This window comes from Dermacentor silvarum, chromosome 1, assembly GCF_013339745.2.
Source record: "Dermacentor silvarum isolate Dsil-2018 chromosome 1, BIME_Dsil_1.4, whole genome shotgun sequence".
Classification (NCBI taxonomy): Eukaryota; Metazoa; Arthropoda; class Arachnida; order Ixodida; family Ixodidae; genus Dermacentor; species Dermacentor silvarum.
In genome coordinates, this window is record NC_051154.1 from 6,221,931 (window position 1) to 6,235,670 (window position 13,740).

Consider the following 13,740-nt stretch of genomic DNA (forward strand, 5'->3'; position numbering starts at 1 on the left):
TTTTGCTCACTGCTGAGGCATTGCAGGTTGGATGGGTCTAGGTGCTGCAGAGGGGTACTGTTTGGCGAGCACCATACCAAGGCTTCTTAACAAAAGTGGCAGGCACGTGCTTACTTCCCAGCTTAATAAACTAGGTGGGATGCATGAACTATCTAGAAAAGCTATGCTTGCAACAAGTAAATAATAAAGACTAGTGTCCAAACATCATTGAGAGTAGCAGCTCAAAATGAGTGCTTGCTTCATAATATGGAAAGTAATGGAAAGAAAAGAATGACTCCAAGAAGGTGGTTTTTCATCAGCACTCATGTATTTAGCATCACATTTTAACGGGACACAGAGAACCAAATGGATTGCTGGATTGCAAACCAACTGGATTGCAAACCGCGCTGGCGCAAAGCTTTTTCGGCGGTATCCGACAACCCAGCGCAAGCGGTCAGTAGCAGACGACGCCGTTGGAGACCGCAGCCATCATGGCAGCCATGTAGGAAGGAGCTTTTGTCTTTTTTTCCGTCACCGCGGCCGCGCGCGCTCAGCTTCGACCGCGAGGGAAGTAGTTCCTTCCGTCACCGCAAGGGGAGCTGCGCCAACGTTCACCACCAGCGCGTCTCCTCTCCCAGCATGACATAATCACGACCAGTGCTCGCGCTGACGCTGGCCCAGAGTTTCACCTCCTGTTATTCTTTCTTCGTGGGATGGCCACTTGTGTGTAATTGAAAAGCACCATAGGGCACAAACATTGGTTCATATTTGACTGGCTTAGCAAACGCTGTCCTGTCTACTTCCTTTCTGTGTCCGTGTCTTCAGTGCACTTCAATCTAAGTCAAATATGAACGTCAACCAACTAGCCCAACTCGCCATCTTGTTACACACATAAGCATGCACAATCGAGAGATGCTTTGGGGCAACAGCAAGCATAAATCGGGGTCTAGAGAGTGCTCCCTCCAGCTGTCAAAGGATATGGCCAAACTCGTGCTCACCAGAAGCTCCATTAGGCTTCCCTAATTGCAGGGTGACCATGTGACACCATGTGTATCTTCCTTGAGATATAGACAAAGGACTTCATGGGTGCCCATGTGACAATCATTATATATGCTGTGTACTAAAGATTTGTGATGAAGGGTAAAGACTAGTCAGTTGTACACTTTTTTTCTTATTTACAGGCAACAGTTTCCCAGTGGGGAAAAGGTGACCTACACTGGCAAAGAGTGCCTTTGTTCAAAGTGTATCCAAATACCTGTGGTGACATCCCAATCTGTGGAAGAGCCACACATCAATGGAGCAATCAGTAAGTTGACCTCATCACGTTATCTCATTTGAGCTGATGAGGGGTGTTTTGTTAGTCCTACTTGAAAATGTTGAGGTAATTGCAACAGTACTCCAAATCCTAAGGAATATCAGTCACCTATGATAGCAGCACATGGGAAGACAACAGAAAAAAAAGCGCTGACCCATTTTGCCATCCTTTTGACAGCCATGTCTGATGTCTTCACAGCAATTTTAACAGCAGACCTGCTGCAGCACTGTCATTGTAAGTTGACATGCAAGGGGAAGACCACACTGTTGGTGATTGTAGCACTCCAAGTCATATGGGATGGAGCCATTATAGCAGATACCACAATCTACCAGCTCTTCTGCTCATGTAATTCAACTGCTACGATGCCAGCAGCAGAGTTGTAGATGTCACTTGCAGCACAATGGTGCCGTCCGATGCAAGGCCATTTTGTTCATGTGTTTTTTGAGCTGCAGGAAAGTGTCTATGGAGGTAGCGAGAGAGGAAATTGGTATCTTCCAGGCCAGTTGAGGGATAGTGCAAGTTATTAGGTCTGCCACGAGAGTGCCATAGTCACCGAGGGTCATGCTTGAGCATGAAGGCACCCGTTGGTGCCTACTCATGTGTGCCACTGGTTAGGGCTTTACACTGCCACTCCTGAGATAACTAGGGCACTCACCCTTGCACAACTCTTGCCACTCCTAAGTATACAGTTGAACCCACTTATGACGATCTCAAATAGTCGAGATCTATTATATCAAACCCATTTACATTGAATTGTCCTTTATATTGAACAATTTCTGAACACTGTACAGTTGCAATGAGAATATATAGCAAGAGTATGATTACATTGAACAAATATAGCAGCCACTGCTGATATATTGGACTTAAAACAGCGCTAAACTGCCCCAGAAGTTCGCCTTTTCATGTTGCAGCCAGGTGAGCTGCCAACACTCCCTCAGAAAAAGGGCTTTAGCCTGGCTGTGCCTGAGCGCATGCCTGTGCGGCACTACCACGCTGGGAACCTTTACAAAAAATGATCCTGGTCCGCTTTCTAGCACGTTTGTGGCTTGTGGAGGTTCACTCGCATTGTTATCTCACGTATTGCCTTGGTTTTTGCGTGATGGCTAGCACGAAGCGGCAGAATCTGCCATTCTTTGTAAAGTTATAAATTACCGAGTTGAATGCGCAGAGAAAAGAAATCACGTCACCACAGCGTCCTGGGCTGACATTAAAAAGGAAATGATCCAAAACTGCTTTCATTGTGCTGATTTTCGCGTTCTTGGTGACAACAGTGAAAAGCTTTTGGATGAGTTCAAATGAACCTGTTGCTGGTTTCGACAAAGTTTGAAGCTATTTGTCAGTATTTTCAGAAGCCGTTGATTGGTCAATGGGCGACAAGTTTGTGTCCGCAGACGAAGGGGCCGTGACCACGGGAGAGCTTGAGAATAGGGACTTCATCACTGATGTCATGAATCACAACATGAGCGAAGGGAGCAGTGAATACAACATAGATCCTCTGCCCACCTGATCCAACTTGATGTGTATGCTTGTTCTATTCTGGCGCTTCTGCGGGATCGTGGAAGGCTGCAGCCTCAGCTGCTCCAAGTCTTGGGACAACGTGAAAAAAATTTGTGCTCTCCCAGCAGAAGATAGTGCCTCAGTAAGCCGCGATTAAGCATATTTCGCCGATGTAGCGCTCTTACCAATTGTATGAGTGCTTATGTTGTCAAATTCTTTAGTCTACAGTCAAACCTTGATATAACGAACCTCGATTTAACGAAATTCGCGATGTAACAGACTATTTTTATTTCCCAATTTTTGTGCCATTTAATTAACGAAACCTCGAATTAACGAAATTTGCGATAAGTTTTTCGCTGCAAGTACAACTTCGTTATACAGTTAAACCTGCTTATAACGAACCTCCATATAACGAATTCCTGGATATAACGAAGTTTTTCTATTCCCCGCCGTTACTCCATAGAAGCACATGTATTTGAGACCTCTACGTAACGAAGTGGCAGCGGGAGACCCCCTCGAAATAAAGAATTTTCCCCGCCGACAACCTAGAGATTTCGCCCCAAATTTTGTCATTTTTGCGCGAGCAGCAACCGGAAGCACCTTCTCCACCGCAATGGAATGCGAAGCGGCGACGTCGCGCTTGGCGCGCTCGAATTCACGGTGACTGCGAGGCGAGAGCGAGCGCACGTGTGCGTGCGTGCGAGCGGGCGCAAGGCAGGCCTGCATTCCACGACCCAGTGATCTTGCCGCCGCGGGCGTGACCTTTCCCCCTCCCTTCATTCAAACCTGATCCCGTTGCTTGTTGCAGCTGGCCTAGCCCGCCAAGCCGGCGCTCTCCTTTTCCAGCAGATGTTGCCGAGAAAAAAAAAAATGTTTTTTTCTTCAACACGCTGGCAGCGCCATTCTTTGGTTACTGCGCAAGTCTCTGCGCTTTACTTCACTAACCTGACACTAGGTGACACTATACGACGTTACGTACGACGCCATCGTGTCGCTCGCGCTTCGTTTCCAACGCCTTGCACTTGTGCGAAACGATATGCGTCCACGCATCCAGTACCTGGTGTGGCATTCCAAGGATGAGTGCTTCGACGAAAACGGGAAAACAAGTGCGTGTTACAATCGAGGGCTTGTTAGAATCGAGTAAATACAGTAAGCATTTCTTTTTTGAGTTCTCGTGCCGAACCTGCATATAACGAAATCCTCTTTATAACGAAGTTTTTCGGGAATTTGTCAATTTCGTTATATCCAGGTTTAACTGTATCGAGGTTTGACTGATTATCGAATTACATGATATTGTTATGTGGTGCTTGCGTATGAACACAACAATGGTGCCTTGAGAAGTGCTGCACAAGCTGGCAGTCGGCTTGGCTGCTTTATCCCATTGTATATACTGTAAATGTCCAGTGTGGCTCTTCCTTGATGCACACGTAATCCCTGCATCAGTTTGGTGGAGGTAGCAGAGTACCAGACGCCCAACCGCAAAGCTACTGACTACAAAGCGGCGACTGCTGCAGCGGTCGTCGCTTTGGTGTTTCCATGATGGCAGATGAATTGGGAAGCGCACCGTCAATGACAATGACATCACCAGCACTAGTAACTTCAACGGTTGTCTTTTCACATCCTCGCAACCCTGGAACATTCTGCGGTACGGATGACGAAGATTGGTTGGACTACTACGAAGATGCGAGTCAGCATAACTGGGATCCGACGCTCATGGCTTGCAAACATGCTATTTTACCTCAAAGGAACTGCAAAGGTATGGTTTAACAACCACACAAGTTACCATCGCTCACAGCCTCCATCGGAACGTTTAAACAACCCCGATGCCACCACTGCACTCTACAGCCGATTGCCATCGCCATGCGGTCGCCTTTCCCGTTCGCTGCCGCCGCGTTGCCCATCGTCTCCTTAGGTCAGGGGTGCTCAAGCATGTTTGTTCCGGGGAACCCTGCTAAGCTCCATGAAGCGCCAAGGAACCCCCCCCCCGCGAATTAACCGAATTAAAATGTCCTAATTAAACTAATGTCTAATTATCCAGAGTATCAAGAAAACAACAAATAAATGCTTACTACTTCAACATTACTGAATGCATCAGCAAATCTTGTTTGTATTTTGCACAAAAGCAATGAGGAAGCTGAAATTGTCATTTCATGACTGATTAAGGCGAAGGCCTCGCAACATCCTTCGCAGCGCGGCCGCGGCGCGCGTCTTATCTGCAGACACGCTTTTCACTACGGCGCGCACATTCGGTTATTTTTTTCGCTAGGGAGCTGGTCGCCAACAAATCGTCCGTCCATCGCGATGTAGCCGGTGCTCTTAGGGCCCATTCACACTTGCGACTAGGCGAGGTCGCGCGACCGATTGCGACTGGTGACCAGAAAGCTACTCAAGACGAACGATGTTCACACTGACAAATGCGACCGCCGAGTCGGTAAACCAAAATGTCTCGCGATATGCCGGTTTTTTCTGTTTGAAATGTCATCGCCGCATAAAATAAGCATCAGCGTATACGGACGTCCTGTTCCTTCGCATCTGATTGGTTCAGCTGTTCTGCGACTGCGGTCGTGCAACTGAAAAATCGAGCAGTGAGCGACTGGCCCAAAACGGTCGCATTTCGAGAAAAGCGACCATTTGCGACTTCTTGCGACTGGTCGCTTTGCGGCTAACTTGGTCGCGCGACCTCGCCTAGTCGCAAGTGTGAATGGGCCCTTAATCTTTGACATTTTTGCACTGAGTCAAAGCGCAACTACTGCTTGCCGCAACCGCTGCTGACGAAACCGCGGCCGTTTTCGACGCGATCATGGACGGCGACCTTGCGGTTCAGAAGGCAAGCGGCCGACGCACTCACCAAGTCAAAACTACCATTTGCTGCAGCAAGTATGGACGAATATGCAGTCGCTATCGACGCGATCATGGATGGCGACTACGCAGTTATAAAGGCACGCAGCCGACGCGCGCACCGAGTCAAAACGAAACTACTGTTTGCCGCAACCGCTGCGGACGAAACTGTGGTGGCTATCGACGTGATCACAGATGGCGACTACGCACTTATGGAAGCACGCGGCTAGCCGCCAACGCGGTTTTACGCGCGGCGATTAACGCAACAATAAGCGCTTTGAGGGTACAAATAAGCACAAAGCATTCCGGCGTTGCTGTCAGTCACGTATCGCGTACGACTGCAGCTGAGGACCCTAGCGATGCAGACTGCACCGCTTCATTTTTGGACTCTAGCGCCATTTTTGCTCTTTCGCGGCGCGCATTTGTGGTGCTCCGCACATTTACTTTTTTATTCCTCCGACGTCAGTGCGCACGCTATCTGCACCTACCCTATCTGCAAACGGGAGAAATGCGTATGTTAATTGCACGTTACGGCCTCCGAGATTCAAGAGTGAAAGCTGTGAAAGAGTGGCTACCAGCTGCTTGCGGATTTATTGCGCAGTTCACGCACTGCCATTACGAGCTGTGATGTGCTTTTTGACACTCGGGCATGGGTAATGGAAGTTCTGTGGATTGAGCATACCTCTTGTTCGCCGTTTTAGCCACTTAATTGGCGAGCGCGGGACCACGGAAAATTTATCAGTGGCTCGCGGAACCCCAAGCAGGGGCCTGCGGAACCCACTTTGAGAACCCATGCCTTAGGTGAAGCTGCATCGCCGACTTATGTTGCAAATCTGAAGCATGAGGGGGACGCGCGGCCTGTGCACCCTGCTCCAAGCTGACAATTATACGACCTCCTGGTGAGTGAGCACCGCATGAGGATTTCGAAATCTGCTAGCATCGCTATCGTTGCTATTCACACAATCCGAGTGCCGCTAAGGTGCCAAGGTTTGGCTGTTACTAGGCCACTACCTGGAGGTCACGGTTCATTGACACTCTGTTTTTGTAATTGCTGATGCCATTCAAATTTGAAACTTCATACTTTCTCTGCTGAAGCAACGCAGCAAACGTAACTTGACGGTTCGGCGCACTCAGCCTTGCGTGGCTGATGCACAGCTAAAAGGCCATAATGGTGAGACCTTTTCAAAACACCTGCATTTATGCCACACTAGTTTCTTCTTCCAGTCAATTAAAATGCTTTGTTCGTGTTTCCAGAGTCCACTCGTGCCCCACCGATTGTAAATTAATTACAAGCTCTCTGAAGAAAATGGTGGCTGTGTGCACATTTTCGAAATGACAGGTGATCGGGATTAGGCGACATTTTGAAAGAACTTTGATGCTGCATTTAATTCTTTAGATTAATGTTACATACGGAATAGGCAGATTTTTGAAATGAAAATTTGGAGCTGGTGTAAAAACCAAAATATAGGAAGTTTTTTTTCTGTGTGGTAAAGTGCCCTCTTGAAATTCTGCCAATGACCTTATAAAATAAAAAAAAAAAATACAGTAGAACCCCGCTGTTAAGTTCCCGTGTGCTGCGTTTGCAGGTCTTCAACTTACCTGTGCCAAATGCTGCTCCGGCCGCCGAGAGATCACTGTACTTAACCATTTTGTCGATGCTACAGGTATACGGCCTGACCCTGCCAAAGTTAGCGCCGATACCAACTTTCCGACACCTCGTTATACTTGGGGCGTTCATTCCTTTTGGCCTTTGTTCTTTTTTTTTTCCGCGGTTTGGGAAAGATTTTGCAGAAATAGCATGGCCCCTAACCTGCCTTCTTGAGAAAGACTTTACTTTTTCCTTAGGTCCTGTACAAGCGTCCGTCTTCTCGCAGCTGATTGCACTACCTACATCACCACCAGTGTTGGCTCACTTCGATGAATATGCCGCCACGGAAATTCGTACCGACGCATGCGGCCAAGGAATTGGCGCAATTCTAGCCCAATGCCAGCATGGTCAGGACTGCGTTATTGCTTATGCCAGCCGCCTTCTTTCCTCTGCTGAGTGAAACTATTCGATCACAGAGAAAGAGTGTCTCGCTCTTGTTTGGGCCATCGCCAAATTTCGCCCTTACCTCTATGGCCGACGCTTCACTGTCATTACTGACTGCCATGCTCTCTGCCTGCTGTCTTCTCTCAAAGATCCCACTGGTTGCCTTGGTCGTTGGGCATTGCAACTTCAAGAATACTCGTATACCGCCGTGTACAAGTCTGGCCACTTGCACCAGGATGCCGACTGCCTCTCCAGATACCGCGTAAATCCACCGGATACTGCCCTGAGTGACTCCAGCCCTTGTGTTCTTTCCATCTCTCAACTCTTCAACATCGTCAGCAGGTGTTTGGTGTGTTGCGACACTGTGTACCCAAGCACACGAGGATTGGACCCTCCCGCGTCTAATCGTGCGCAGCTTAGTCGTGTCCAGTGAAAAGGGTATACTGGGGGTTGAGCTGATTCTGAGTGCTTGGGCCTTTAAGGCCCCTCGGCAGGCAACACACCCCTTTTGCCTCGGCTTCACGTAGACGGCACCCCCAGACTGACCCAGCTGGGAGAAATTGGTAGTTACTTTTTCCTGTCTCTCTCTCTCTCTCTCTCCGTCCAATTTTTCGTCTCTCTCACTTTCCATATCTGCTGTCTTCATTTCATTTTACTTCGAACCTTCCAGGCAGCAAAGGTTAACCTGATGTAGTTTATCAAGCCTTGTGTCTGTTAGGTTATAGCAGTGATACCTAGCTGGCGTCTGCGAATGTTACTCAAACCTTGTAGCGTCCCCTTGTCGTGCTTGGTAGTGGGTGGCTACCATCGCTGCTGAATAGCAACAAAATAAGTAATGGGTACTCCCTTTCCTGATCACCCTCTCAAGAGAGGGCATACCGATGTCACGTTTCAATTCCTGAGCCAAACCAAAGACAACTTCCTCGTTTCCATGTGCTACACAGGGAACAACGAAACAAACCAGCTCAAGCCATTTCCCCATTCCTTGTGTTCAAATGCCTTGCAGAAAAGCTTTGCCGAGGCTACAATGCAACGAAAATGGCATGTGGAGATCTGCTTCTCAATCTGCAGCAACAATCAACATGACAAATTGGTCAATCTTGAGAAATTTGGAGACATTCCCATCAGTCACAAAGCGTAAGTTCATGAACACTGTCCATGGGGTAGTGTCGATGACTTCATCGACCTTAGTAAAGTAGAACTGCTAGAGGGATGGAAACAGCACAATGTGATCGACGTGCAAGGGATAAAAATATGGCGTGATGACAAAGAAATACCAATGAAAGACCTTATTTTGACATTTGGCTCAAGCAGACTTCCCAAGCACCTTGAAACGGTATACACCGAAGTATGCGTCAGGCCATACATACCGAACCCTTGCAGATGTTTCAAGTGCCAGAGGTATGGCCACGGATCTCTGAGCTGCCGAGGGTGGCTCACCTGTGTAAAGTGCGATGACAATGACCGTCCCGCTGACGACTGTACCAATACATCCCACTGTGCGAACTGAGATGGTGGGCAGCCTTCGTACTCCGTCATGCCCAGCATGGAGAAAAGAAAAGGAAATTATAACATTGAAAGCAGAGGAAAATATCTCTTTCAAGGAAGCATGAAAGCATTCCTCGATTGGGTAGTGCACTAGTTAGGCCGATGTGGCACACAAGGGGGCAGTATCACAGCGGCTTATGGCAACCGTTTGGACCTTGCACGTTGGGCTGGCGTCTCTGCCTCCAGCCCCCAAGGCGGACGTGGCAGGTGCCACTCTGCCATCGTCGAAGGGCCAGCAGCCTAGTGGCTTGGTGATCCTAAGGGCCTCTCCTCGTGAGGGGAGGCCTAAAGCACATCTCTTCGCGCCCAGTGTGCTCATCCATACACTGTACAGCCGCAATTAAAAAACATAGTGCATAAATAGTGAGTGAGGTGGCTGGAGGTTTCATTGTGCAGATTGCGACTAGGTCAGGTATATGCCACTCGCTCATACTTGCTCATGGGTGGTGAACCGCCCACATGTACATGGTTTATTGAAACGCTTACTGTCATACAGGTCTTTTTGGAATGTAGAGAAACAAAGTGTAAGGCGCGAACACTTTTTTCCGGCATATCAAAGAAATCTTCCTCTACATTCTGCCCTCTTACTTAGTAGTGAACTGCTGTATAGCACTAAGGCACTTTTTTTTTTCATTTTTAAATGATGTAGGTATACCTATTATCTGTCCAAGAAACTAAGTCGTAGCACTGCTTCATAGAAGCTGTAGCTGCGATAGCTATTTTTAACAAAACAGCTCCGGCATCCAATCCCTTCTCCGCAAGGGAAGTATGGAGACTGCGGTTTCTTGAAAGTTCTTTTAAAATGTCACCAAATGAAAAAGCAACTTACACGCCTTTTCGCCTTCATATTACTTATCACTGACACATCACCATGTAAAACTTGTAAGTTGTAACAGGTAACTCCACAGTTTTTTGTGACACCCAATGAATTTTAGGCCCTTTACAGCCATGTTACATATTTGCACTTGAAAATCCATGTCCATCGTCCCATTAGTAAGCTTTTTGTTTTAGGAAACATCGTCTTGGTGCTCTTTGGCCCTACCTGGCTCTTGTGCATAAAAAAATAACATATCAAGGATGGTATATCCCCCATTCCCGTTTCCACATTTACCTCTCCTATATCCGCCCCGGCTCCCAACCTTCGTATCCTCCCCCTCCCGTCCAATATCTCTCCCATCTTGCATGCCGGCCGTCGTCACGTGGCAGCGCAGCACCATGTTCCCCCCTATACTACCCAAAGAGTAGCCTACACGGATGCCTCTTTCGTGGCTCCTCGAGGTTCCTGCGGCTACGCTATCTACCATCCCCACCTCCCAGCACCTGAAACCTACACCAGTGGGTTCCTACACCCTCCGGATGCACACTCTCTCGAGGTCCTTGCCATTGCCCATGCCCTACAATCATTTCCCTCCCTTCCCTCTCTCCCAGAGTACACAATATACTCAGATTCCCAAGCCGCCATCCACCACATACAGAACCGCACACTACCCCATTCACTCCAACAGGAGGTTGAACGAGCAGTCTCTGCACTGCAGCCTTCCACCGTTTTCTTTTGCTGGGTCCCTGGGCATTCAGGGATTGACGGCAATGAGCTGGCCCATCAGCTCACCCATGACGCTTCTAACCAGGCACTGTTGATCCCCTGGCCCGAGCCCTCGGAGGACGGTGGGAGACTCTCCCTGCGGCGCACCATCAAAGAGGTCTACCTCTAGCTCCGTCTCGACAAGCGCCTCTACCCTCCCCCTCATCCATCACTCACTGTGTGGGAGGCTCGCCTTCTGCGTCAAGTCCAAATGAATGCACTGGTTACCCCCTCCCGTCTGTTTCTCTATCGTTATCGATTCGACCCCAGCTGTCCCAACTGCCCCTCTACATATGCGGACCTAGCTCATTGCCTTTTCTGCTGCCCCGCTGCTCAGAAATCGCATTCCTATCCTCCCCCTTCCCTTTCCATCACCACCTGGCTCGACTGGCTTGGCGCTGAAGGGGAAGAACAGCGTAGGCTTGCCGCCCAGGCGGTTGATATGCTCGGCTTGTAATATTTGGCTGAATAAATGTCTACTACTACTACAACTATCAAGGATGAAGTCATCGTCATCAGTACTCGTGTAGCTTTGAGTCTAACTAAAATTCTGATTTTCTTTTATGTCTCGTTAAAACACCCTTAAAAATTTCAATGTTTGCAACCATTGTAGAATGCTTTAAACATAAAAGAATGAAAATGAGCACTTATTCATAAAAAAAGTTGTAACGCTCTTTTCATACAAGCAGGATGATTTCAGGTGTGCATGGGAGATTTTGAGTATGCTGCATTTGTAAATACAGAGCTCTATGTAGGTTACCTATTTATTGTATAATGTAAATAAGGTTGACTGCTTGCTGTTATCTGTCAGCATCAATTTAAATTACCTAGGTAGTTGCTAAGCCTATTGAGCAGCCATGCTTTTATCACCAGACTTGCCTAAGTGCATTGCAGTTTTTGCAAAAGGCACATCATGCTTGGGTTGTCTTTTCAAAGGTGAATTTTGTGCCAATGAGTTCTATGAATATCGTGTTGAAGTTATGCAAAAAGTTCCAACTGTCAATGGACAACAGAATGGAGCATGAAACAGTGCGCTAATGCTGTGCACAATGTAGCTGTGTCTCCAGGATTGCATTCTCATTGACAGCTTGTTCTGTGCGTGCTGAAGGACCTTTTGTTTTGCAGAATGTGCAGGATGCTCGGATGATCTTCGGGAAGGTCAAGCGTTAATTGCCTTGGACAAGCAGTGGCACATTTGGTGCTTCAAGTGCACACATTGCAGTGTTGTTCTTCATGGCGAGTATATGGGCAGGTAAGTGAAGTGCTTCCATTGACACAAGGAATTTGCAGTTAAACCTGGATAAATTTAATTTGATGAGGAACATACAAAAGCATGCTCAAGGAAGCAGTAACTAATACCTCCATGTGCCTTGTATAGTTTTCAGGGAACATAACAAATGCCAAATTCTGTGAAACAAGTTTGTAGCTACATGTGTGAAGCATAGGCAGTTCTTGTGCATCATACTTGGTCCTTTTCCAACTTGCTGAAGGGCTTGCGTGTGAGCTGCACTGAATTTTGAGCTGGGGCTCCCTTATCAAACACATCGAAATGCTGTATTTAGGTGCGAAAATGTGCATGGAATCCACTGAGATGGTTTGGCATAACAATAATTGAAACTGTGAACATCGAGGGTGCATAATCTGTGGGTTTGTAACCTGTGAATGGGCCATGCTGTTCCCATTGCATCAGACCACTCACCCTAACGGATGGAAATCGCAATACAACCACAGGTTACTGTAATATGGGTCTTGTTCATTGCAATATCAACAGAGCTCAGGCTCTGTGCATATGTAGTAGATGGGGCTATACAAGACTGCAGATATCATGTAATTACTCAATGACTGTACCATTCTTAGTAAACTTGCTTTGCTGAAAGTGAAACGTGTGGGTATCCCTATACTGTCAGTGACACCTTTTGGCATTCTTTAGTACTTGCACATGGCCTTCGGTCTATAAAATGTGGCATGGGCAGTTGACAAGTTTGTCGGCCAAGTGCTTCATGGCCTGCATGCATGCTTATTGGCAATATCTCGGCCTGCAACATCTCTCCAAACACTCAAGTGCCTGTCGACTTTGTATTTCCAACATTCTTGAAGAGTGCTACAAATACTAACTACAAACATTGCCTTATGATGCAACCATGTGAGAACCACGAGAGAAAAGAGAAGACTTCGTGATTGGCACTCGGCCTCTAGAATCTGTGCAAGCTATTTAGCATAACTGCGCGTCGGCCTAGTTGGAACAGATTCATTTTCTATTTAGGTCCCTCAGGGAATCACAAGAAGAAATTTATTGAATAAAAATGGGTTGGACTGGGCATTACCAAGTTGTGACCGGGAGCTTACTGCTATCCTTACTGCTGTCCTTGCTATTAGGAATTTTCCTGATGGTTAGTAATTGATGACATGCTTCAAATAATGATTGGTATGAAAGGCGACACATAATCAGTGGCACATATGTAGTGATTCAAGTTGGCGTTGGAGGTTCATTAAAGGGGCTCTGAACCACCCGTCGGGCTTGGTGAAAAAACATAGTCCGCGGATGGCATATGCTGCTGTGAACATCTCGGCCAAGTTTTACAGTTATGCGCGGTGGAGTGTGAAGTCCCCTTTCTCTTAAATGCTCTCGTTTCAACGCAAGGCTGCTCCTCGTTTTTCTGGATGCTTTATTTCGTCATATAGTGGTTTCCCATATGCGGCTGCTATTGGCCAATCGCTGACGTCAATAAAAAAATGTCGCAGTTTCGTCCGAAAGGCGAAGCATCAATTACGATAGCAAATTAGCAGAGAGCTATTCGGAGTAAGGATAGTATAGTTTTATTGGCTGCATAAACTAGGACACATTCGCTTTCTAACTGAATTGACAAGCGTGGTGTCATCGCGCACAAGCAAACATAAATAGATCACACTGAATCCGCAGACGACTGTCAAAATGCTAGCAGCAAGTGC

At 47.3% G+C, this 13,740-nt stretch overlaps 1 protein-coding gene across 2 annotated transcripts in view; it reads left to right on the plus strand.

Moving 5' to 3' along the window:
• The window catches only part of LOC119456311 (actin-binding LIM protein 3-like), a 277,883-nt gene that overhangs the window by 44,322 nt on the left and 219,821 nt on the right, over positions 1-13,740 (plus strand). For both annotated transcript variants that reach the window (XM_037718012.2, XM_037718022.2), the window contains exons 4-5: positions 1,161-1,285; positions 11,917-12,043. In XM_037718012.2, the coding sequence (XP_037573940.1) occupies positions 1,161-1,285; positions 11,917-12,043 (252 nt within the window). The remainder of the gene's footprint in view (positions 1-1,160; positions 1,286-11,916; positions 12,044-13,740) is intronic.